The 26,139-nt window shown below is 39.2% G+C and overlaps 1 protein-coding gene across 5 annotated transcripts in view; it reads right to left on the reverse strand.

Moving 5' to 3' along the window:
• STXBP6 (syntaxin binding protein 6) overlaps positions 1–26,139 on the reverse strand; it is a 161,886-nt gene that overhangs the window by 83,577 nt on the left and 52,170 nt on the right. Inside the window, exon 1 of one of the 5 annotated variants that reach the window (XM_068398398.1) lies at positions 666–730. The exons of the other annotated variants lie outside the window; for them this stretch is intronic. Within the exon in view, the coding sequence (XP_068254499.1) occupies position 666 (1 nt within the window). The 5' untranslated portion in view covers positions 667–730. Of the gene's footprint in view, positions 1–665; positions 731–26,139 lie in introns of those variants that run through there. 5 annotated transcript variants of the gene reach the window in all.

Consider the following 26,139-nt stretch of genomic DNA (forward strand, 5'->3'; position numbering starts at 1 on the left):
TCCAACAGACAGCATCATGAAGTAAATTGTTACTACTGCCTTCACCTCCTAGTACTAACACTACATATTTTCATTGCAGATTAGGAAAGATTTCCTTGTAAACCAATGACAGAGATATTAAGTTTATGTAAGAAAAAAAGTTACTGCACAACATCCTTTGAAATTACATTTGCCATGTGATATCAAGATGAACCAAGGACTTAAGTCCTAAAATTCAGAACTTAATTTACAGGTACTGACTTATTAGTTTAAAAGCATGAAAAAAAGCGGTACACTTACAGATCGATGACAAGCATAGCTACATTTTTAATATAACATTCAGAAATTGTATGATGAGAATTGACCAAGAAAACGAGGGTGAAAATTCCCGAAGAAACTAATCCTCTTTAAAAGTACCAGGTTTTGTCACTAAACTCAAGCTTCAACAGCTTGTCTAGTGATGTAAAGTGACTTACATTACCAAAATGACCCCTCAAAAGTATTCATTTTAGTGAATAAAACTTTTATAAATCCACAAAAACAATATGGCAGTCTTAATTCAAATTTACTTTAAAGAACTACAGTATTGTGAAATGATAAACTTTTGGTATATCACTAGCAATCTATTAAAAGCAAAAGTGACTTACCAAAAGACACCCTATTTTACTGAGAACTTTATCACTTACTGAAGACAAAAGTCCTCCTCCATGGACTGGTATATTACGCAGTCTGTCCAGTTGGTCAATAGGCTGTCAAGGGGGCTTAAGTCCCAGTCCAACCTCAATTTAAACACATGGCCTTTAAGTCCACTCATCAGCTGATGCAAATCAATACAAATGCTTTGATGATGGTCCACACTGAGGATTTAAGATCAGCTGTTTTACAGATTTAATAAGCAAGAGGACAACAACAAAGTTCTGTCAAAGCAAGAAGAGAAGCAACTTCAGTACCACTAGCAGTTCCGGCTGGTTGTTTCTTGTATTTATTAAGAATGCTCATATTTAAAAAAGAAAAAAGTCCTGGAGAACACTGTAACAGGACACTTAGTAAATAAATGTAAGCATTACAAGCAGAAAACATTTTCCATAAGAATCTATTTCTAGAGTTTTTTAATGTCTAAATGCCACTTAAAGATTTGAACCAGGACTTATTGTAGAGAATAGCTACTTCATATGAAAGCCACAGAATGGTTACTTCTAATAAAGAGATTTTAGACTGTACTCCCCCTTACCCCAACCACCTCTATTTAGACAGGGTTTATTTTTGCATTTTTAGCCAGGAAATAGGCTTTTGAAATTATGCCAAGAATTAGGCAAAACACATCTGATATCTTCTCGAAACACATCATCTTCCATATTCTCAGTATAATATTCTTTAAAGTTCTTTCTGAATACCGAGAATTTAAAATTTATTTATTTACACTCTCGTCCCCCCTCCCCCCATGGCTAAAGAATTTATTAGGACTGTCTAACCTCAATCAGAGCATTCTTTTCTCTGTGCAACTTTATTAAGACCACTCTCATCTAGATTTAAAAAAAACCCTTATCTTAACTAACATTCTTATATAATAGCTTTTTCTCATGCAGAGACAATTTTACAGACTCAGAAGTGATTTTTCTAGCTTGGACGTTCGCTATCCTGCTGAATCTCCCTGGACAAGACATTATTAGTACCACAGCAATGAATCAATATAACTCCACTCAAAAAGTTCCAGTTTAGAAGCAAAACCAGAAATACCAACCCAAATAAATGACACAAAAGGTTTGTAAAGACTCTGCTATCATTAATTTTAAGAGGAATCACTGACCATTTCAACAAAATATATTATTATCTGATAGGAAAAAGGAAAGAGAAATACAAAATGGAGAAAAGATTAAATAACCATGACCTGACAAATACGTTATCTTAAATTACATAGGTCATTATTACAACAAGGTTAAATTCCAACTCACAAGAGTAATACTATTTTCCTCATTACATGTCTTTTATTATAACACAGTACATATTTCTATATTCTAAATAATATAATTTGATTTAAATAGATTCTACATTAAGATATTTACAACATAATTTAGATACTCATGTATGTGTTCAGTAGTACTGTCCAATAGATGTACTTGCCTTCCGTACAAGATAAAGTAAACCTAGAGGCAATACAGAGTAAAATAACAAGAATGATCAAAGATTGTGCAGGGAAATTTTGCAATGAGAAAATAAAAATATAATTTTTCAATCTAGAAAAAGAAAGCTGAACGCTGGGAACGTTGAAGGCAGGGGAGGAGTATAATGTAAGTCCTAACTTCAAGAACGGCATAACGATGATGAATAGGGAATAAATATTCAGTTTTTCCCCCACAATTCCTCACAATAACTACAAGGCATTAAATTAAGTGAATCAAAAATGGAAACACATGCAATTCAAAATTAAACCATGTAACTATTGAAACAAAACACTAGAAAACCTAGATAAGTTTAAACGCTGATTAGACAAGCTTGCAAAAAAGGATTCTCAAAAAAATTAAGTAGATAAAAAATTAAGATCCACCATCAGGTTCAGTAAGTCTAATTTAGGAAGTAGCTAGAAAATATATTAGTGAGTATATTGATTTGTGTTCGCCCTTATCCTCCGTCTCCAAGTACTCATTATTAGCCAATATCAAAGAAAATGGGGTTAGATGGATCCTTCTCAGTATCTCTGTTGCAGACTAGCCAGTCATAGACAAACTAACTCTTCCTTAGAGACAAGCACTAAGATATTCAATCAAAACCCACTATAGAAGAAAATCAAAATCTACTGAATCATATGTTTCTTTGCAAGTTGCCAAACGCTTAGTTGACTTTGAGGGGGGGGGAAAAATACCGCGAGAATTCTTTCTCAGCTGCCTTCTGTGAAGTCCTTAAAGGACTCAAATGCTAAAGGACTTGGTTAAAGCAAGATGCCGAGCAGTGAAAAGAATACTGTAAAAGTCTAAAGCATACTGGTGTAAGCAAGTGAAAGTCTCTTATTTCTAATCAAAGATTATTTACTGGACTCAGCTATACACAGTTTCAGGAAGTGTTGCTGGGATTGCAGCCCATATATCACTGTTTCTCAGTGCTTAACTGAACTGCACATTTGTATTACACACCACTACTGTCTGCAGAGTTCAGACTTGTAACACTTCCCTTTCTTATCAGAGCCCTGCGACAATGGCATGACAACCTTCTTAAGTCAAGATAAAAGGAGAGCACAACAAGAAGCTTTGGCACAACCAGTTTTCCCTGAATGGTTCTCTTCTGTGCCATTTCGCAGCCAGCTGTCCCCAGTCATCAAGAGATAACTATAACAGAACTCCACGTCTTTGGCTGATGTTTCAGTAGGAAAACAGTTCCAAGCCACTGTCTTATACACATGGCCTAAGGCTAATATTTTTTTGTTGGCTGTATAAATTGAGGAAGATTTCAACCACGCAGTGTCAAACTTGTCCTGCTTCAGTAATAAATAACTGCTTTGATTTGTTCAGCCTGGAAGAACTCACTACACTGTATCAAGACCTGTTTTATTACTGTGGTTTACAATTTGCAGTTGGTTCTCTAATGCTAGGAATCAATTTTTGTACAAAAAAAAGCTCTAACCAATGAATCACGTAAATATTTTGTTTTCTTCAGGTAAGCACACATTTTGAGGAGACTGAGGTAATTCAAAGCAAGTCAAGCATGGTGCATGGTGCATCTATAGCTAGCTTCTATCTCTGTCCTCCTCCATCCACCAAGGAGGTACAGTGTGCTTCCATACCTTTTCCTTCCAGAAAAGTCAGACAGTCTTTATTAAATTCCTTTGAAATGAAAAAAGTTAGACAGAATTATTGCTAAAGAATTTCCATTACAGGGAAGAAAAACAAAAAAAAAAGGAAAAAAAAAATCACTTTTGCCACAGAAACAGTAAGAAAAAAAAATTAATTTTCACAGATCAGCCCCTGCAAACACAAACCCTATTCAACAAAGCTTTATTTTACATAATAGAACCTGGTTGAGTACATAAATTTAAATGTCAGAATAGTGTTATAAGCTGGAAACAGAACTAAAATGTAAAAAGTGTTTGAAACGAAAATGCAAAAACCTGGGTACTTAAAGAAGTTCTCTGAGCATTTAAGTTGAGTTTTCAGTTTCACATAAAAAAAACCCAAACCACACACTGTTTGCTTCACAGCATAAAGATTCACTTTCACAACTTTGAAGAACTTACAATAATAGCATATTGTCAACAGCTACCATAATTCCTGCAGGTCTGACCCTGCCTCTCACTGAAACTAAGTTGGAAAATCAGTCAGAAATTTCTGAGTCCCAAGCCTTTGTAAAAAAATGAAAATGGAAAAGAAAAAAGTAGTAATAAAGCCATTATATTATTTAAGCTGCTTCAGACTGAAGTTTAAGAGAAAATAACACCACAGAAATCTCCTAGAAACACAAGTTTAAAAAATTCACCAGCATTCATTAGATTAATTACATAAGTACACATTAATAGTAGCAGTTAGGCACAGCATCTTAAAAGGGGGGGAAAAAAAGGGGGAGGGGAACCACCTCACCCTACAGGCTAATTCTCGTAATGAGAAGTGTTTCATTGTTTCACAGATGTCTATTTCCATTACCTTTTCCATCTAGTAATTATTCCTAGTTAGTGATCTGCTGCAAACACTACTGTTTCAGTTTATGTTTGCTCAGAGCAGCATTCTGCTGCTAGGTAACATGCTTTACTAAAACCAAAGTTACTTTGCTTCCCCCTCCATGAATAAATAAATAAGATATCAAGAAATAGAATCCCTCACTTTAAGGGGTTTAATTCCCCCCTTCCATCTTTTCACTTTACCATTTGAGAAATCAAGAGAGTTTAATATTAAAATTATGCATTAGAAACCGTTGCAGCATTCCTGTTTGAGTTCTTCCCTGCCTAGCACTTTTTCTGTTACGGGCTTTTCAGGAAGCAACAACTTTTCTTTCAGAACTCAGACTCTGTTGATGAAATGATAAATGGGACATCAGAGCATCTGGGAATCACTGGGATACAGTAATTAGTACCTATCACCTGACCTGCCTAACTACTGCAACAGCTGTTTATAACATTTGTTGGTAAAATCTCCCATGGCACTGGTGAGAGACAGTCACTGAACCCTTCTGTCCTTCTCCCAAGTCTGAGAATACTGAAACAGTTTGCTCTTACATGAACTAGAATCTTAAATCCACAAGATTACCTATGAAACTAAAAATGTTTTTGCCAGCTAGAGAGACCTATGTACAAGCAGTAGGATGCTGCATCAGTTGGTTTCACAGTTCTAAAGCAAATACATCTGCATTCCAGTTCCAGGTTTCCACAGACCTACTCCATCACAGCTGTGAAGAATATGCTATTTGAAATTAAAAGAAATAAGCACTATCCTAGAAAATACATACTGCATAGGGACAGGTATTCAAGCACTTAATTCCTTGGTACTGCTACAAGTGCGGAGATGTGTCCCCGTTAGCATGTCAGGACAGAAATTGATGGTAATGAGGCCTTCAAGAGGCTCTTCAGAAGTCAATTTAGCCTTGACAGAGATTTCCTGAATGCAGTATAATTACAAAGACTGCCAACACAAGAAGTTGAATGTGATCCAGAATAGCTATAGAAACTACAACATCAGGGAAAGAAAGCAAAGGCATTCAGATTGAAAGGATGCAAGGACTAAAATTACAGGGGAAGGAAGCAGAGCAGCCCTATCCCATTCAAAGGGTTTTATCTTAATGTCTCACTCTCCCTAGTCAAACTCAATAGCATGAACATACCAGCAAGTACAGTACTGATGAACAGCCTGGTTAAAGAAGATTCCCAATAGCCTACAAATGCTCAAAGATTACTAGACAATACCACAGGAATAGTAAGGCCACTTGGTTTTAATTATATTCTAAAGGAATGTCTGATTCAGTTGTATTTTATGTGCTGAATTAGGCCAGATCATTCCCAGAATAACAGGTATTGAATAAAACCAGCAAGATTGTAAGAAAATAACTAGGATCAGATTACTTTAAAGTAAGTAATTGAACTACATCAATTTCTCTTAAGTAGAGCTGAAATGCATCATCAGCCAAGTGATGCTTCACAGCTACATCACCCACACACATTAAGCATTTAAAGAGTGATCTAAAGAAGGGGCAGAAACTTTTCCACCATTCTGTGTTTGTCAAATTATCCAGTCAAAAGAGCTATTAATTTTATATTAAACAGACCTTGCAAAAAGGTCATCCATGCAGTAATAAAAGACCTTCAAGCTACATAGCTTTCTTTCCTACCCATGGAGCACACACACATTAGCATTATACTTGCATAAAAACCCAGGAAAAGGGATGCTATCTGATGGAAAACTTTTGCTTAAGAAGGAAGCAGTTCTTTACTTATATCCCACCATGAGATACTCAAAAAGATTAGAATGTGACAGGAAAACTAATAATGCCATACATTTTCCCCAAATCACCTGATACTGCAAATCAGAAAAAAACTTCTGAGAAAGATGAGGATGCAGATACTATACAGCTACTTTTGCAATAAATATAATATTAAGTTACTTAATTCATTGCAATAAATATTAAAATGAAGATTTGAGACCATCTACAATGCTGATACTAAGTCTTCAATCAGTGTCAAATAAAGAACAATAGTCCGAAGAAATAAATCATACATTTCTCATAAATCCGGTAGGGATAAATGCCTATAAGACAGATATCACCTTTACAATGGGACACAAACGGCCATCTTTGAGAGGCTTGGATGACCGAGCTGGAACACTTACTTGCATTGTGAGCTGCCATTCTGTGACTGAGAATGCTGAGCAGCTTGCTAACATCTCCTTTATGTAATGGGCTGTTGTGTGCCTTACCTTCCTCTGAACGCATATCCTAGTATACCTAGCCTCAGGGAGAGGCTATGCAAACTACTGTTCTAGTCTTTGGATAAAAAGCACATCTGAAGTAAGTATTAAGGTAACAGTAGTAACTACTGCTTAGGAAAACCCTTTCATAACACCTCAGCCTCGTGAATTTCACTTTGTTCCATTTTGATTATTTACACACAGTATTTTTATTTAACTTTCAATAAATGCATAACTTGTTTATGAAAATCTCACTTGATCTCGTTAAGCTCAAATACAGCTTTGCACAAACGCATGGAATTGGTTTGTTGAGGATTTGTACCATCACCAAACCAGCTGGAGGCCTGTATCTAGTGGAGTCCCTCAAGGGTCGGTACTGGGACCAGTACTATTCAATATATTCATTAATGACTTGGGTGAGGGAACAGAGTGCACTGTCAGCAAGTTCGCTGATGACACAAAACTGGGAGGAGTGGCTGACACACCAGAAGGCTGTGCTGCCATTCAGAGAGACCTAGACAGGCTGGAGAGTTGGGCAGGGAGAAACTTAACAAAATATAACAAGGGTAAGTGTAGAGTCCTGCATCTGGGCAAGAACAACCCCAGGTACCAGTAGAAGTTGGGGACAGACCTGTTGGAGACCAGCGTAGGGGAAAGGGAACTGGGGGTCCTAGTGGACAGCAGGATGACCATGAGCCAGCAATGTGCCCTTGTGGCCAAGAAGGCCAATGGCATCCTGGGGTGTATTAGAAGGGGTGTGGTTAGTAGGTCAAGAGAGGTTCTCCTCCCCCTCTACTCTGCCCTGGTGAGGCCGCATCTGGAATATTGTGTCCAGTTCTGGGCCCCTCACTTCAAGAAGGACAGGGAACTGCTAGAGAGAGTCCAGCGCAGAGCCACGAAGATGATTAAGGGAGTGGAACATCTCCCTTATGAGGAGAGGCTGAGGGAGCTGGGTCTCTTTAGCTTGGAGAAGAGGAGACTGAGGGGTGACCTCATTAATGTTTATAAATATGTAAAGGGTAAGTGTCATGAGGATGGAGCCAGGCTCTTCTCAGTGACATCCATTGACAGGACAAGGGGCAATGGGTGCAAGCTGGAACACAGGAGGTTCCACATAAATATGAGGAAAAACTTCTTTACGGTGAGGGTAACTGAACACTGGAACAGGCTGCCCAGAGAGGTTGTGGAGTCTCCTTCTCTGGAGTCCTGCAAAACCCGCCTGGACATGTTCCTGTGTGACATGATCTAGGTAATCCTGCTCCGGCAGGGGGATTGGACTAGATGATCTTTTGAGATCCCTTCCAATCCCTAACATTATGTGATTCTGTGAAGAGCTGCAGTGCAGAGACAGCACAGACTATGGTTAGAAGCTTGGTACCTCTATGGCTTAAATCAGGTACTGCTATAGGCTACCTCCTCCCATAGCCTTCGTTTTCACTATGTTCCATGCAATGCGTTTCACAGTCACAGAAAGAACCAGACTGCAAAGTGAGAAGGCTGAAAAAGAACACAGGAAAAGAAAAATATTTTTCAGTTGAATCAGTTCCTGACCTCAGTATATGACCACACAAACTGCAGGGCCATGAGAGAGGGAAAGAATGGCAACTCCCTAAACTGCCACCAACATGTTAAGAGTGAAGACTTATACTGCTTAGTCTGCTTTGCAGACTCCTTTCAGACCTGTGGCTGGTTTGGGGTTTTCATTTTTGTTTGGGGATTTGTGTGGTTTTTGTTTGTTTGTTTCCCCCCCCCCCCCCCCCCCCATTCTGACACATCCCCCAATACATTACTGTGCTAATTCCTTGTCTTTCATGGACTGTGTCAGTCCTCTGTTACACAGAATCACAGAATGTTAGGGATTGGAAGGGATCTCGAAAGATCATCTAGTCCAATCCCCCTGCCAGAGCAGGATTACCTAGATCATGTCACACAGGAACGCATCCAGGTGGGTTTTGAATGTCTCCAGAGAAGGAGACTCCAGAGAAGGAGACTCCAGAGAAGGAGACTCCAGAGAAGGAGACACCCAGTTACACTGGATACGAGCTGACTAAATACCAATTCAACCTCAATTTGCTGGGCAGTATTCTGTGACCTATGCTACAGGAAGGTGAGACAAGATAGGAGAAACACAATCTTTAATCTATGTTTTCTAAGTTCTGGTTCAAGCTATGGCCTTCCTGTTGATTTAATGTTTAGTTCAAACTATTTCAAGACAGAAAAGTAAAAACAACCAAAACTCTGCAGCTTGAGAAAGAAGCCATGAAACAGTCAAAAATTAAACCACAGTAATTCACTTACATGAAGGAAACAGACCCTACTGACTAGTTTAAAACAGTTTCTTGACCTGTTTTTCCTATTATACTTTTCAAGCTAGTACATATGACTTGAACTGTATCTTGCAGCATTTAATTCATTTAAATATTTCACCCAATGACTTAATCTGAAATTATGACATCTTAATATATGAGATTAGAAGAGGGGACCATTTATTTCAGCGAATAGTCAAGTTTGGAGCTATCGTCAAGCACATTTCCTGAAAGAACTCAATGCCTTTATTTTCATAAATGCAATTGGTGAATAACCCTTACTGCCTTGGGATCTTACCTACTCTCCAATTCAGCCACCGATATAACAACAATGTGCTATTATTAAAATAAACAACATGTGATTTTTGTTCAGGTGCAACATTTTACTGCTAGATTAGCCAGAAAACTACTCTCTTTAACAAAAGCACTGACAATAGAGCATTAAAGTATGCCTTCCTGTGGCAGCACTGCCAGTTAGGACTCAGTCATAACTGTTGCAAACATTGAACTGTTAGGAACTGTTACAAAATGAAATCGATAATTAAAGCCTTATAACCATCAGAACAACAAGCACCACTGGATATACCCTAACCCTAAACTCACCAAAATCATTACAGCTAAAAACATGTAAACAGTTCAGGATATACCTATATCAATGCTGTGGCAAGTTCTCTGGGTCATTCCTAGGGATATTCCTGTTCAGATAGGAATGGGAAAACACGGCTTTACGAAGTTGCTTAAGATACTGTATTTCACATATGCAGAAAGAGGATCCACTAGATGCATTTGATGACAAATTGGGGTAAAATGATAAAATGTTCTAACCTGGAAAATCAAATTAAAAACATAATAATCCAGCCTGATTCGCACTTGGTCCCCAAATCCTAACACACAATATATGAGTACAATAAGCTTTTAAAAAATTCTGCAAAAGTCTCTGTCATCTATTGCAGATCAATTATTTTAACATTATCAAACAAGGCTATTATTTCAAAACTTTGTTTATAAAGGAAGTCAATGTCCAGAAAGCTGAAAATAAAACAGACCTAAGAAACAGACCTGCCCTATGTTCACATTTCCTCAGATACATCCTCCTCTCTTTCCACCTGGAAGTCTTCCCTAAACAACATACCAGGATCCTGAGAAACATCTGTACAGTGTGTGCACTGATTGTGTACTTGCAGTTCATCTAACACTTCAGGACTTGCAATGCATGTGCTTTCATACATATTTGTCTGGAAATCCCATGTAGAAACACGGGAATTCTACTTAAGATTGCCTGGAGTCATCTTCACTACCACAAAAATCTCACTCAAGTACTCCTTCACTGAGAAAGATAAAGAACTATCAGAGCTGCATGTACTTCTCTCAATGGAGCAAATAAACATGGATTCAAAAGCCCATGGCCTGGAATGACATCAGCTAGTTCAAGTACCTGGAGTGAAAAAAAAACCTGAGACTTGGCTGAGTTACTTTCCCCTCCCCTGCTTGTAGCTGTTGGGGAAAAATCAACCATCTCAATATCTACTTAAAGTTCCAATCATTCCTTAGCCTTTCACATACACGGTGTAGACCAATTTTTGTGCTGAATCATTCTCAGAAAGGGTCCTATCTCAAGGATTAGAAAATGCACAGTATCACAGGTAGAGTTTTGTAGGGGCGTGGCTCTTTTGTTTAGAAAATTTTCCATGAACAAATAATAAATCCTAATACCTAGTACTAAAGATATTTATGGGGTTTTTAATGATTGATTTTTAATCAGAATTTCACACTGTATCTACCACCATTGTCCTCAGATTAACGTCACTCTGAGGGCTTTCTTTTGCCAATATAGTATACTAATCAGTTAGCTTTAATAGGAATCACAGCCTTCTACTAATTCATTCTACCATCCTACAAAGCTCAGCCTGAAGTTTAATTTTAGAAATTATACAGCAAATTCAGAGTGGATTCTTGGTATATTCATGATGTTGAACTATAAAATTTAACATACTGCACAATACTACACAAATTGCAGTTGTATAGCCCCAAACTGCAGTAAATTATTTTGCCACTGTTATTTAACCTATTTATATTTATCCTTCTATAAAGAATACACACTGAAAATGATTTAATAACATAAGAAGCAGCTGCACCTTGAAAGCTTACACAAGTGTTTCCAGCAGAGATCCTGTGGAATACATAATACAGACGAGACACGGCCAAGAGTGATTATCATGTGGATGACCCTGTAGAGTTAAAAAATACAGCAATGCATGAGTAGGAAATTAGATTTTATTACTGCATTATGATAAACAGTGCTAATCTGTAGACTGAGGTTACAGATTACATAAGAGATCTTGCTAATGAATGATTTAACATTATGGGACCACAGATACAGTATTGTTTATCATCACAGATGGAGGTTCTAGATAACAGGATTTAGGGCTTGGGGTTTGTTTTTTTTTGGTGTTTATATGCCATCTACAACTGAAAGTAAACAGTTCTGAAATTACAGTCAAAAGGAATCGGAATAGCAGGACCTTACAGGATAACCATCTTTCAGTCTTCAAAGGAAGATTTTCCAGACAGTATCATAGAATCATAGAATGGTTTGGGTTGGAAGGGACCTTAAAGATCATCTAGTTCCAACTCCCCTGCCACTGGCAGGGAAACCTTTCCTCTAGACCAGGTTGCTCAAAGCCTCATCCAGTCTGGCCTTAAACACTGCCAGGGAGGGGGCATCCACAGCTTCTCTGGGCAACCTGTTCCAGTGTCTCACCACACTCACAGTAAAGAATTTCTTCCTAATATCTCATCTAAATCTACCCTCCTGCAGTTTAAAACCATTCCCTCTTCCCCTGTCACCACATGCCCTTGTAAAAAGTATACTGAATAACCAAGTATTTGGGTGCAGTAGTGGTCCAGTATTCTCGTGACTAGGAATTACTGCTGGGAAAATGTAAACTTCTGTTCTCCTCGAGTGCATCAAAACATTTATATGAATAAGAGGTCAAAGTTTCCTAGCACAATAAATACAAGTGTCTCATCTAAAAAACCCCTCACCTTGTAAGTGTGTGATTATCCCTGTTAGCACTCCTGCGGAACACTAATAACCAAGTTCAAACACAATCCAACAGCAGGTCAGGCACAACAGACACTTAACCAACTGTGTAATAACTTTAATAACATTCTAAACAAATGTAGACACTGTATATCAGATATAAGACTTGGTTGAACCGGATATGGTAGTATCCACCTAATTTTATACATAAATTGTACTGTCAGCAGTATACACTAGCTGCAGATAGAACTACAGCTCTTTTCTTTATCTCCACTCCCACTTTGCCTGGGTTATGCTTCCTGACACCTCACTAACTTCCTTGGACATTGCATCTCAAACAACTAACACATTGAACCTGGAAGAAAACAACATTAAATTCTTTAGAAGTTATCAATGCCATTATCAACTGTAAATCAAGCACTTACTGATACAACACAAAGACAGGGGAAAGACGACAAAGTAATTTTAGAAAATTCCCTGCATTTCAGAGTAACAAAACAATCCCAGAGGTGGAAAGGGATAACATAGGTATCACTGAGCATTTGCTTTCAAAGTACACACAATTTTTTAAGAAATGTCTGTAAGAATCACCTTTTACTGCTCAATTATCATGACCCCTTCCAGATTCTAGATCCTGCCAACACAGGGTTTGCATGTATTACAAAATCACAGAATGTTAGGGATTGGAAGGGACCTTGAAAGATCATCTACTCCAATCCCCCTGCCGGAGCAGGATTACCTAGACCATATCACACAGAAACACGTCCAGGCGGGTTTTGCAGGACTCCAGAGAAGGAGACTCCACAACCTCTCTGGGCAGCCTGTTCCAGTGTTCAGTTACCCTCACTGTAAAGAAGTTTTTCCTCATATTTATGTGGAACCTCCTGTGTTCCAGCTTGCACCCATTGCCCCTTGTCCTGTCAAGGGATGTCACTGAGAAGAGCCTGGCTCCATCCTCATGACACTTGCCCTTTACATATTTATAAACATTAATGAGGTCACCCCTCAGTCTCCTCTTCTCCAAGCTAAAGAGACACAGCTCCCTCCGCCTCTCCTCATAAGGGAGATGTTCCACTCTCTTAGCCTCTCCTCATAAGGGAGATGTTCCACTCTCTTAATCATCTTCGTGGCTCTGCGCTGGAATCTCTCTAGCAGTTCCCTGTCCTTCTTGAACTGAGGGGCCCAGAACTGGACACAATATTCCAAATGCGGCCTCACCAGGGCAGAGTAGAGGGGGAGGAGAACCTCTCTTGACCTACTAACCCACACCCCTTCTAATACACCCCAGGATGCCATTTGGCCTTCTTGGCCACAAGGGCACATTGCTGGCTCATGGTCATCCTGCTGTCCACTAGGACCCCCAGGTCCCTTTCCCCTACGCAGCTCTCCAACAGGTCTGTCCCCAACTTCTCTACTGGTACATGGGGTTGTTCTTGCTCAGATGCAGGACTCTACACTTACCCTTGTTATATTTTGTTAAATTTCTCCCCGACCAACTCTCCAGCCTGTCTAGGTCTCTCTGAATGGCAGCACAGCCTTCTGGTGTGTCAGCCACTCCTCCCAGTTTTGTGTCATCAGCGAACTTGCTGACAGTGCACTCTATTCCCTCATCCAAGACATTAATGAATATATTGAATAGAACTGGTCCCAGTACTGACCCTTGAGGGACTCCACTAGATACAGGCCCCCAACTGGACTCTGTCCCATTGACCACCACTCTCTGGCTTCTTTCCTTCAGCCAGTTCACAATCCACCTCACTACCCGATCAGCCAGACCACACTTCCTCAGTTTAGCTGCAACGATGCTGTGGGAGACTGTGTCAAATGCTTTACTGAAATCAACATAGACCACATCCACTGCTTTACCATCATCTATCCACCGGGTTATGTCCTCATAAAAGGCTATCAAGTTGGTTAAGCATGACTTCCCCTTGGTGAAGCCATGTTGACTGCCCCTAATGATCCTATCCTTGATGTGCCTAGAGACAGCACCAAGGACAAGTTGTTCCATTACCTTTCCAGCGATGGAGATGAGGCTGACTGGTCTCTAGTTACCCGGGTCCTCCTTCCTGCCCTTTTTGAAGACTGCAGTGACATTTGCTTTCCTCCAGTCCTCAGGCACCTCTCCCGTTCCCCACGACTTTGCAAAGATGATGGAGAGTGGCCTAGCAATGACTTCCGCCAGCTCCCTCAGCACCCGCGGGTGCATCCCATCAGGGCCCATGGATTTATGGATGTCCAGATTGCTTAACTGGTCCCTGACCCAGCCCTCATCTACCAAGACAGATTCCTCCTCTATCCTGACTTCCTCTGGGGCCTCAGGAGTCCGGGGCTCCTCAGGACAGCCTCCAGCAGTATAGACAGAGGCAAAGAAAGCATTCAGTAACTCTGCCTTCTTTTTTTCCTCTGTCTCCAATGCACTCACCTCATTCATCAGTGGGCCTACATTGCCTCTAGTGTTGGTTTTACCAGGAATGTATTTGAAGAAGCCCTTTCTGTTGTCCTTGACCTCTCTTGCAAGGTTTAATTCCAAGGAGGCCTTAGCTTTCCTAGTTGCCTCACAGAATCAACCAGGTTGGAAGAGACCTCTGGGATCATCGAGTCCAACCATTGCCCTGACACCACCCTGTCAAATAGACCATGGCACTAAGTGCCATGTCCAGTCTTTTTTTAAACACATCCAGAGATGGTGACTCCACCACCTCCCTGGGCAGCCCGTTCCAATGTCTAATAACCCTTTCTGAAAAGAAATTCTTCCTAATGTCCAACCTGAACCTCCCCTGGCAAAGCTTGAGGCTATGTCCTCTTGTCCTATCACTAGTTGCCTGGGAGAAGAGGCCAACTCCCACTTCACTACAACCTCCCTTCAGGTAGTTGTAGACTGCAATAAGGTCACCTCTGAGCCTCCTCTTCTCCAGGCTAAACAACCCCAGCTCCCTCAGCCGTTCCTCATAGGTCAGACCCTCCAGACCCTTCACCAGCTTGGTCGCCCTCCTCTGGACTCGCTCCAACACCTCAACATCTTTCTTGAAGTGCGTGGCCCAGAACTGGACACAGTACTCAAGGTGCGGCCTCACCAGTGCCGAGTACAGAGGGACGATCACTTCCCTAGACCGGCTGGCTACACTATTCCTAATAGAGGCCAGGATGCCATTGGCCTTCTTGGCCACCTGGGCACACTGCTGGCTCATGTTTAGCTGGCTGTTGATCAGCACCCCCAGGTCTCTCTCCGCCAGGCCGCTTTCTAACCACTCTTCCCCCAGCCTGTAACGCTGCATGGGGTTGTTGTGGCCGAAGTGTAAGACCTGGCAGTTGTTCTTGTTGAACCTCATGCCGTTGGTCTCGGCCCATCTATCTAACCTGTCCAGATCCCTCTGTAGGGCCTTCCTACCCTCCAGCAGATTGACACTCTCACCCAGCTTGGTGTCATCTGCAAATTTGCTGAGGGTACACTCAATCCCTACGTCTAGATCATCTATAAAGATATTGAACAGCACCGGCCCCAGAACTGAGCCTCCCTACATCCTCTGACAACAAACTTATATTCCTCCCAAGTGGCCAGCCCCTCCTTCCATGATCTGTACACTCTCTTCTTTCACTTGAGGTTGCCCAGCAGTACCCTGTTTAACCATGCAGGTCTCCGGGTACCCTTTCTTGACTTCCTACCTGTTGGGATGCTCTGATCTTGAGCTTGGAAGAAGCAGTCCTTGAATGCTAACCAACTATCTTGGGCCCCCTTACCTTCTAGTACCCTGTCCCATTGGATTTCCCCTAGCAATTGCTTGAAAAGGCCAAAGTTGGCCCTCCTGAAGTCCAGCATTGTGATTCTGCTAGCTATTCTGTTCCTGCCACGTGAGATCCTGAACTCGACCATCTCATGGTCACTACAACCAAGGCTGCCCTCAACCTTCACTGCTTCAACCAGACCCTCCTTGTTAGTGAGAATAAAATGCAGCAACGCTCCTCTCCTAGTTGGCTCATCCACCATTTGCATCAGAAAGTTATCATCAATGCACTGGAGGAACCTCCTGGACTGAGGATGGCTGGCTGAGTGGGCCTCCCAGCAAATATCAGGGTAGTTGAAATCCCCCACAACAACTAGAGCCTGTAATTGTGAGGCTGCTCTCAGTTGTCTGTAGAAGCCCTCATCAACCTCCTCATCCTGATCTGGTGGCCTGTAATAGACACCCACAACAGTATCGCCCATGCCAGCCTGCCCCTTAATTCGTACCCACAAACTCTCAACTCGCTCCTGATCCGCCCCTGGATAGAACTCAATACATTCTAGTTGCTCACTCACATAAAGAGCAACTCCACCACCTCTCCTTACTGGCCTGTCTTTCCTGAACAGGACATAGCCATCCATGACCACATTCCAGTCATGCAAGTTGTCCCACCAAGTCTCTGTAATTGCCACTAGATCATAACCCCCTGATCAAACACGGATTTCTAACTCCTCCTGTTTATTCCCCATGCTGTGTGCATTGGTGTACAGGCATTTCAGGGAGCAAGCTGAGCACACCGATTTCTCCCTAGGGGGATGGGAGGCCTCCTGGTCTACTGTATTGACATACAACAGTTTAGTAAATCAATCTCCTTTTACCTGCTTCAGTCTTCTTGTTCAATTCATTGTGGTCAACACCAAAGGGAATGAAAGATAATTCATTACTTGTATTGTTTGTTGATTTTGTACTGTATTATACTGTTGAAGAAAATCCTGCAGATGCTCATGGTATTTGAAATATCCAGAAATAGTATCTTGATGCCTCGCTTAATCACATTTTGGACTTTCTGCAGCCATCATCATTACCAGTGAATGATTTTCTTTGTGGCTCATTTTAATTTACGCCTGCTACTCCCTTAATCCAGATTAAATTTCAATAAAGTAACTATGAATACCATTAGCTAAAATACCAAATCTTTGAAAACGTGCCCCAGAGGTTCTGAGCCTCACTCTCCTGTGGCTGGTGATACTGCACTTGAAGATCTGGCCACACAGTGGATGTGAGCAGAACAGTTGCACAGCTGCACCCTTCTCATGATGGAGGCTGCACACTGTACTGTGCATAGCTTTCACAGTATGGCATCAGTTGTCCCCTCAGATTCCCTGACATCTGTATCTCATAAAGATCATGCTTCCATTTGCTTTAAAAAACAAAACAAAGCACTAGCCACCGTTTTGGGGAACAAGGAAATAGCATTCCTTATGGAATGGTAATCCCGCAATCAGCTACATTATGATTCAAGGGTTCTTCTAACATATCCTTTGATACTCACTGTCCAGTAAGATAAAACTAATTACTATACAAGTTGCAGTCACATCAGTGTCCCAGAATGAACCTGAAAAGTTAGACAAGAGTTCTTAGTTTTATACTAGAAACATTAGAAGCGGGCAGTCTACCCCTTTTCCTTATAGTACTACTTACCCCTTATGCAAGCTTATAGTCACTTAGCAACTTGGTGGTAACTGCCTTTGTTTCAAGAATATTGACAACTAAATTATGAAACTACTGGTTCAGTAAAAATAACATCTTAAAATAAAGGACATGTCAGTCAATTTATTCCTATTCTAGGAAATTCTATGTGTACTCTGAGTCAGATTGCTTTGACAGATAAAGCATGTAGTCAAGACAAAGCTTGACAAAGTTGCATGCGCACATATTATATTAAGTTTCCAGAATTCACTGAATATCTCAAGAATTGGACGGAATTGATATTTGTATTATGCTCAAAATGAAACAAAATCCATCCTTCAAAAAAAAATTTCTATAGTTAGGACAAATAATTTTTAAATCAGCCCTCAAATTGATGCATTCCTGTTATGATTTAAGAGAAATTGCCTGCTTAGGTATTACTTTAAGGCCTAAAGAATTTGCATTTCTTTTATTCCATTTTCTATGTACACACAGATGTTTGAGAAACTGTGTTATTAACATGTCACATTATCAGAGATAATTTTTTCTTTTTCGTAAAATGCTTTAAGTTACCATACTACTCAATTTTTATTCGCATTCTTTTGCAAGAAATGCTGTGAGACAACTTACAAAAAACAGAGGAACTGGGTCTAAAGCTAATTTTAAAACATGAGGATGGATGTGTTGAAGGAGAAATCAATTTGTATTCCTCTCTCCTATGTTGTTCACTGAAGCATCAACGCATCGAAAATGTAATACATTATTTTTTATATGTATACATGATAGTATTTATGGAGAACACTGTGTAAAAAGAGGGGAAGAAGCTGTAAATTCTCCTTCTGTTGAGATTAATATGCAAAAGAGAATGAAGCATGAACAACAGCAAAGTCAAAGTTCTCCTGGAGGGAAAGAGTAATATGCTTTAACATGTGAAAGAGAAGCCAGAGCACAACTAGCTACAGCAGAAGTGTACAGCTGAATCCCAAACACTTAAGAGAATGCAACAGAGCTGTTTCCAATGATCCATCCCCACAAACGTGTCTTAATGACCACTCATTCACAGTCAAAAGTATAGATTTACAAGGCTGCTTTAATCCTCATTGTTTCTTTGCTATTTTGTGCAAAAATGGAGCAAATGGATAGAATGAATGTTTGAATAGGTCCACAGAAAGCAGAGAGGTGAGAACAGTCTTTATGACATCCATTAAGAAAGTGACCAAGACTGAGCTGAAACACTCAGAAACCATAGGTTATAGGTAAATGCTTACAATAGGAAAAGCAGAGCTGTAGAGTGTCACAAATACAAGTAACTCATACGAGATTTTATCCATTCCATTAAATTTTGAGTCCAAAGCAACAGTACACCTCTGATTACTCAAGTCTTGGAGACTGTGCTATCTAAATGAATAGTTAATGCAATTCTTGGCCATATTTCTACTGTTTAGACTGCTGCTCTGAATAATTCTAGCAGACTGCCTGAATGACACCACTGTCTCACTACACACTAATTTTTTTGAATACACTATTTAATGAGTAAAGCTTGGACCAGATAACCTTTCAAGGTCCCTTCCAAACTGGGCTGTTCTGCCATTCTGTAATTACTGTAACATAACGACTGAAATATGACTAAACAAAAAGACATTTTTGTCATATTTAAAAGGCAATTAGAGCCTTTAATGAAATCTATGTTATTTTTCATCACCTGGAAGACAAAAACCCCACTACCACTGGAAGTTAATGATAAAGTGTTTTAGTTTTCACAGTATCTCAGTATGGATTGAAAGACTCATCTTGCAAAATGGCAACATTATGCTGCAATACAACATTAGAGTCAAAAGAAGTCTGTAGTTCTACCAGCTTGTGTAGTCGCACACACGGATTCTTTCTGTTCTGCTCTTCCCTGCCTGACCGCTCCCTCTGGCCAAGAAAAAAAAAAAAGCTACTTGACATCAGCACAAAAATGTTTCATTAGGCTACATCAGTTTCTAGCCAGAAAACAAACGGCAACTTTGGTTAAAACTGATAGATATTGCTTTATACAATCTGCTATGAACACAGATCAAGAAATTGACACATTCCAAGGCAAGCTTGCTTACTTTTTTTTTTTTTGGGGGGGGGGGGGGGGGGGCGGGGGAGCGAGCTGGGATACAGAGGATATGACAGTAAAATTTTTCTAAAATTTAAATTTACAAAAAAAAATAAATTGCATTTGGGACTACAACTGAATAAAACATGAATACTTCATGGCTTTATCAGTCAACACACACTGCTCTATCAGTTTAGAATCCTTCAAATGACATTGTACAAGCCATCCCTTTTTCCAATTCCTAACAAATTTCAAAGCATCCCTCCAAGTCTCTTCCAATTTTATGTTATCCACAGTTGAGGACGATTTTTGTTCTTTTGCTTCCGAACTACCTTTCACTACAGAACGAACACTGGGTAAACAACCAGCATTCCCTCAGGCAGATGGTACAGCTGAAGGATGGTTTGTGTGTATTTGTATGCTAAACTTATATGTGTTAAACTTAAGAAAACTATTCTTAAAAGAAACTGTGCTATCTGAATATAAAAATAAAACAGAACACAAGTTATTCCAGAACTTTTAGGTCTTGTTGTTTTCCTTTTAAGTAAATTTAACGAATTTCAGCTGACAAAAATCTTATCAGATAGTATTTGAGAGAACTTTAGATATTCCCAGACACTTGGACAGTCAAGATTTCTTTAGGAATCTGTCATTAACGCAAGTGAACAAACATAATGACCAGAGACTGAAAGCTTTTGTTTATTTAAGCTTTCAATTTTCACCTCACTCAGGAAAAAAGCATACTTTGTGTAAATGCTTTGAATGCTTTGGGTAAATGCTTCTCTTGCTTCTAGCAAGAGAATGTTCTTTTAACAGTTCTGTTCTCTTCCAAGTCATTGATCCTGTCACAGAAAACTGCTCTTGCCATTACTTCTGTGTTCCACAAAGAGTGATAAGAGGCAGAGATTTAAGAAAACTAACACAGCATGAGCTGATATCATATTATCCATGAAAAGCATTTACTAGTTATTTCATCCAGCAAGAAGTTTATGTTACAGCTTCCCTTCCAGCTGAGCCTGTCCTCTGAAGACATGTCTGAGGAGATAATACAGGACAATTAGATGCTCAAAGCAATTTTCTAATAGCCATCTAGATTTCGGGGATAAAATTGCCTAAGAAACTTCACTGCCTCATGCACATGTTCCACAATATTATAAAGCTATCTCAGACCCACCCCTTAAAAATTTCACCTAAATGAAGTTTTCTTCAAAACACTACTGTTAGAGAACTTGAGCTGCAGTAGGGTTTTAACTCCATCATTCTCTGAGGCTACCAAAAGTTACTGTGTGCTGCTGAGCTCTAAGGAACACAGCAAAAGAGCAGCTGACAGGCTGTGCCAGACTTTCTCTATGAAGTTGTTCCAGCTAAAGAGTTACTAGAGATTGTTTTAATTTGGCCAAATGGGTAGGCTCCTCCCTGATACAAGGCCAACAAAACTTCACATAGTTTATATTCTCTCAGCCTCCCCACCCTTCATATGTTGTTTTTTCCTTCTTGTTAGGATATGCATAATCAGACTACAAAAAACAAGTTACATAAAAATCTTAATGTAAGTAGGCTGGAGGAAAAACACTGCCTGCTGTAAATGCAGAACAATTGTTTGTGGTAGCATATATACATGCATACACAAGACCATGAATGAGCTTGTTTTTATTGCTACAGTCTGAAATGTTCAGATATTACACCACTGAGGGAGAATTGGACAGAATTAATTCAAAATTTCCTCCCTACTGTATTTTATAGGCAGCATGCTACTTGATTGGTATCTGAGCTCCTGTGGCAGCAGTTTGGATAAACTAAGGGATACAGGCAAATCACAGCAGATGATCAGGCATCAGTTCTGATCTGTTCTTTTTCTATTTAACTTCCTTTAAAAAGTTTATTTATAGATTAAAGTCATAAACAGAAAATATTTGGAGATAAGGACTGCATTATTCATATTTTTCTTTGTCAAGGCAACAATAAAACCTACCTAATGATAGAGAAGCTTGATGTAATATTCTAATCGGCTTAGCAATTTCTTTGTTAAGCACTTACGTGCTGCTCTGCACTGAGAATTACTTGATAGTACAGTCTTCAAAGGTCAGAAGTATGATGAAAACTTACAGGATTTGACTCCTACATCTTGGAGTACTATAGAAGGATAAGATTTTAATCTGATGTTTATTGACTAAAAGAGGCTGTAATACACCAACCACTGGTCAGGCAGAAAGAGAACTTCTGCTTTTGTTTGCAAGCTGATATAACTACTTACTGCAGAGCTAAACAGCAATTGACAGAAATGCTTTCTGAAGTGCAACAGCAAGGGAACAATCCAGATGTTTTCTGCCCAGTATGATTCAAGTTCAACAATCTGTAATGCAGTGAGTCAGGGTATTATAAATACCACTCTCCAGCACCATGAAAACTAAGAAAACTGTTCAAAATGAATCCTACCTCAAAGCAGAACACACCAGTTTTAACTGTTATGGTACAACGAGAATGGTTTCTACCAAAGCTAGCAATTAGGGGATACTCACGCAGGTCTTACGTGCATGGTTGTCGTACATCAAGTTGAAGGAATAGTTACCATGCAATATTGTTTAGTATATCCTTACTTCTAGTTCTGCATTCTTATCACATATAAGATAGCACCAAGCCCTGCCAAAAGCCTCATTTGGACAAAGAACAAGCGAACTGCTTCCAAAGACAGCATGACATTAAAACATTTTAACCTGGCATTAAACTTGACGCAAGCATCTGCCATGTTCTGGGCAAAACACTGCAGTGAAATACGCTGCACTCACTGAACGAAGCTACTGCCAGCTCTTGAGGAATACAAACTTACCCAGCACAAGTACTTCCAATGAATGGATAAAGCAGTACAGAGCCACCATCCTCTTTTGAACATGGAGTAGGGAAAGGAAGTCTGCAATCTAACTACTTTGTGTAAGCCTTCACAATAATTTTTTGATACCTCCATAGAAAAGGCTACAAATTCCAACTAAGAATAACCTCATCAAGCTTCCTTTATGATGAATGGGGCAACACACAGCCTCCAGTGTACAACTTTCAACATACAGCTTTGCAACCGACTTGTTTTATGCATAAAAACTTAGTGCATTAATTCAGGCTTCATATTTATGAATATTAAACCTATCCCTTTTGATTACTGCAAAATTACAACTGACTAAAACAGATCTGATAACTCACTTTTCCCATCAAGTTTTCTATGGTTTTGTTTTGCTCGTGTTTTTTTCCTGGTTTTCCAAGATAACCTCATTCGGGATTTTGGAAATCTTTCCAAGGAGTCTATGTATGCAGAAGGTAGAGGGAAAAGCAATTCCAAAAGCTCCATTCTGAATAAAACTGAAGGCAACACTAGTAACACAAGTTCCCTGCATCAACACATCATTTATAAAACTGAAAGTGATGCACAATAGTTAACTGTTAAGGTTTATCAATCTGCTACAATACTATTCTGAAAAAAAACCAGAGCTCAACAGCAGGCACATAACTGCACACCTTCAGCTCGCGATTTAGAAAGTATTTCCTGCATGCAACTTAATCAAATAGTGTGTTGAGAGGATGCATGGAAGCACACGTACATTCTTTCTCCACTTTAAGAAGAAAAGAAAAACCCCACTAAACTTAGACCAGATGCTTTCAAATATGCAATTCTGTAGCTTTCTATAACAAGATTCCCTCCTACACAAAATTCTTGTGAAAAAGTACTGGTTACATTTAGTTGATCAACTTGGAGTCAAGAGGGCTCAGAGCATCAACATATATTAAGGGTATCATTCTGAACACAATCAATAAATGTAGCCTAGACGCCAAAGTAGTTCATCATTTCCCCTCTTCTATTTTAAATAAATACAAAAAGATCAATAACAAACAACAGAAGGTTAATCTGGCTCCCATCCAAAAGCCACCAGTTTTTCACTTATATGATTTGATCACTGGTAAAATTTTTCAAAGATTCTTACATGACTTTTGGTTTTAAATTCCTTTTATAAAATGGAATTTGGCATTTATGATCATTAACAGTAAGTGATATTTGGACTTCTAAAACTCCTTTTGAGAACCATGGAGTTAAAATATCAGAAATACCTAACAAAGCCAAAACATGTTCTGACAAAGAAGGGAAGAGAGGCCTGGTTATGAACTGTATTCAGTATCACAATCACTTATTACAAGTAGATGAAGGCAATACTACTTTGACAGTTTAATATGAGCACTGCACCCAAAACATCAACTTCACTGCAAATTCACTGAGCTGTGATGCAACAGGGAAGCTGTTCTTGAGACAAGCACTACCCTTCTCTGTGCTGCCAGTCTTCCAGGCCAGAACACAAGATATGTCTGAGCACAGCCAGTTACAATCAACCAGCGCTACTGGAAACACCTGCTTCCACAGTTTCTACAAGCCCTGAGGCTAGCAGCTAAGAACAGATGGAAACTTCATACACACATATACATTTAATATATGTTTATTTAGACACAAACAGTACACTACAGGAATGTAACCACATTAAGCAACAATTCAAAAAGTATCAGTGCTCTCCTTTACCCAACTTAGTGGTCAGTTCAGAGCAGGGAATATAGGTCACTGAGCACACACCAAGAGGAGCTAGACATTCACTTGCCCTACAGGTACCTGAATGATTAAACCTTCATCTTAAAGAAGCCATTACCAAGATGAGACATTGATGGTTACAAACTACCCTTGGAAGAAGTGGAAGGAAGAGAAGCTTGTTGTTTTTTTTTTTCATGTTCTGGCTTATGAAAAAAAGGATTTGCATTTTTGCCACAAAACATGGTACAAAACTTATTGTTGTTTAGAACAAAACAAAACAAAAACAGCTAACACCTGAACCTAGAGCAACTCACATGCTTGGCTAGAGGCTCATGGTAGAGAAGATGAGGTCTGAAACATCTCTTGGACTTTATTTTTTATTTCTCTCAGAACAGAAAACATCAAGGTTGTAACAGGCCTTAGTTCACTCCACAGAAAGGCTAATGATAATATTATGCCTCCGCATACATAAACTTCTATTTCCTTATTTTTAAAATATTTTAATAGAATTTAAGTAACTTTAAGAGTTTTAACCAAAAGCTTTTGATGATTTTAGGTAGCTATTTCAAAAGGAGAAGTAAAGGCAGAATAAACACCAGAGAATTCCTCCAAACTCCTACAATGATTAATCAAGGTTAAAAGAAACCCTAGTAAAGACAAAGTAGGGGTGCTGAAGAGACCTATTTGCTTCAATCCTATCGCTTTTAGAAAGGATTTTAACTCCTCTCAGACTGACTTCTGAAGCAATGGTAATAAGGGGAAAAATGGATCCATCCATGAACGGCCATAACCATTCTTACTTACTTGATGATGTAAACATATTTTCCAATTGAGAATTTATGTTATGCAGAAATTGCCTTTATAGTAATCTTTACAGTCAGTAATCATGGCGTTTTTTTTGCATAGCATTTAATGGAATTTTTGAATGTTATAGCAAAGTTATTTCCAGTGATGATAAGTAACAAGTATAAGCACCACCCTAAAACACAGTCAGTGGTGAAGAAAATAGAGTAATCTGCCATATACACAATCCCAAGAAGGCATTATCTCGTTCAGAAGTAGAACAGATAAGTAATGGAATGATCAAATAATTTTTTTTCTAAATTAATGAAGCAAAGCAAAGAAGAAAGTGGAACGAGCCTATTCCATCCTCCAAACATTGAAAGTTTCGAGGCAAAAACTTACATTTTGAAAAGGACACAGTTCTTGACCCTTTTTAATGTTTGCCACAGCCTCCTGATTCACTTTAAGGAATTCTCACACATGCCTTTAAATTTCACTGAAGAGCTCACATAGTTCAGCTTGTTTCATGGAAAGCTTCCTCAGTGAATGAAGTATTTCCCCAGATGAGGAAAGATGATTTTTCAAGATTGAACCATGACTAGAAGGACTAAAACTAAGTATTCGAATGTCTTCTACAAGTTCCAATTACCAACTAAGTATTATACAGACGGTGTGCTGTACACACCCAGAAAACTGTTTCCCAGATTTTGTAATCTGAAAATACAAACACAAAAATGGAAATGTGGAAACAAGATAACAGCATATATGAAAGGCATACAAAGGCTGACAACACTTGCGTATATTTACTTACTTTCTGGTGGTAAAACAATTACTGTATGAAGATTGAATAAAAATAAAAGGATTTAGCATGAATATATTTTACACAGGTATATGCCAACACACTCCTATCTAAGCATATCAAAAGGTATCCAGCAGTCAAATGGGGAGAAAAAATAATCAGTAGCTTATTCATCAGAACATATTATTGATTTTTTTCCTCTGTGCTGAAGCTACTCTGAAAAAATTAATTTATGCAATACTGTATTAAAAAAAAAACAACAAAACTATCTAGAAGTAAAACCAAGCGATCTC

Source organism: Nyctibius grandis, chromosome 4 (assembly GCF_013368605.1).
Source record: "Nyctibius grandis isolate bNycGra1 chromosome 4, bNycGra1.pri, whole genome shotgun sequence".
Taxonomy (NCBI): Eukaryota; Metazoa; Chordata; class Aves; order Nyctibiiformes; family Nyctibiidae; genus Nyctibius; species Nyctibius grandis.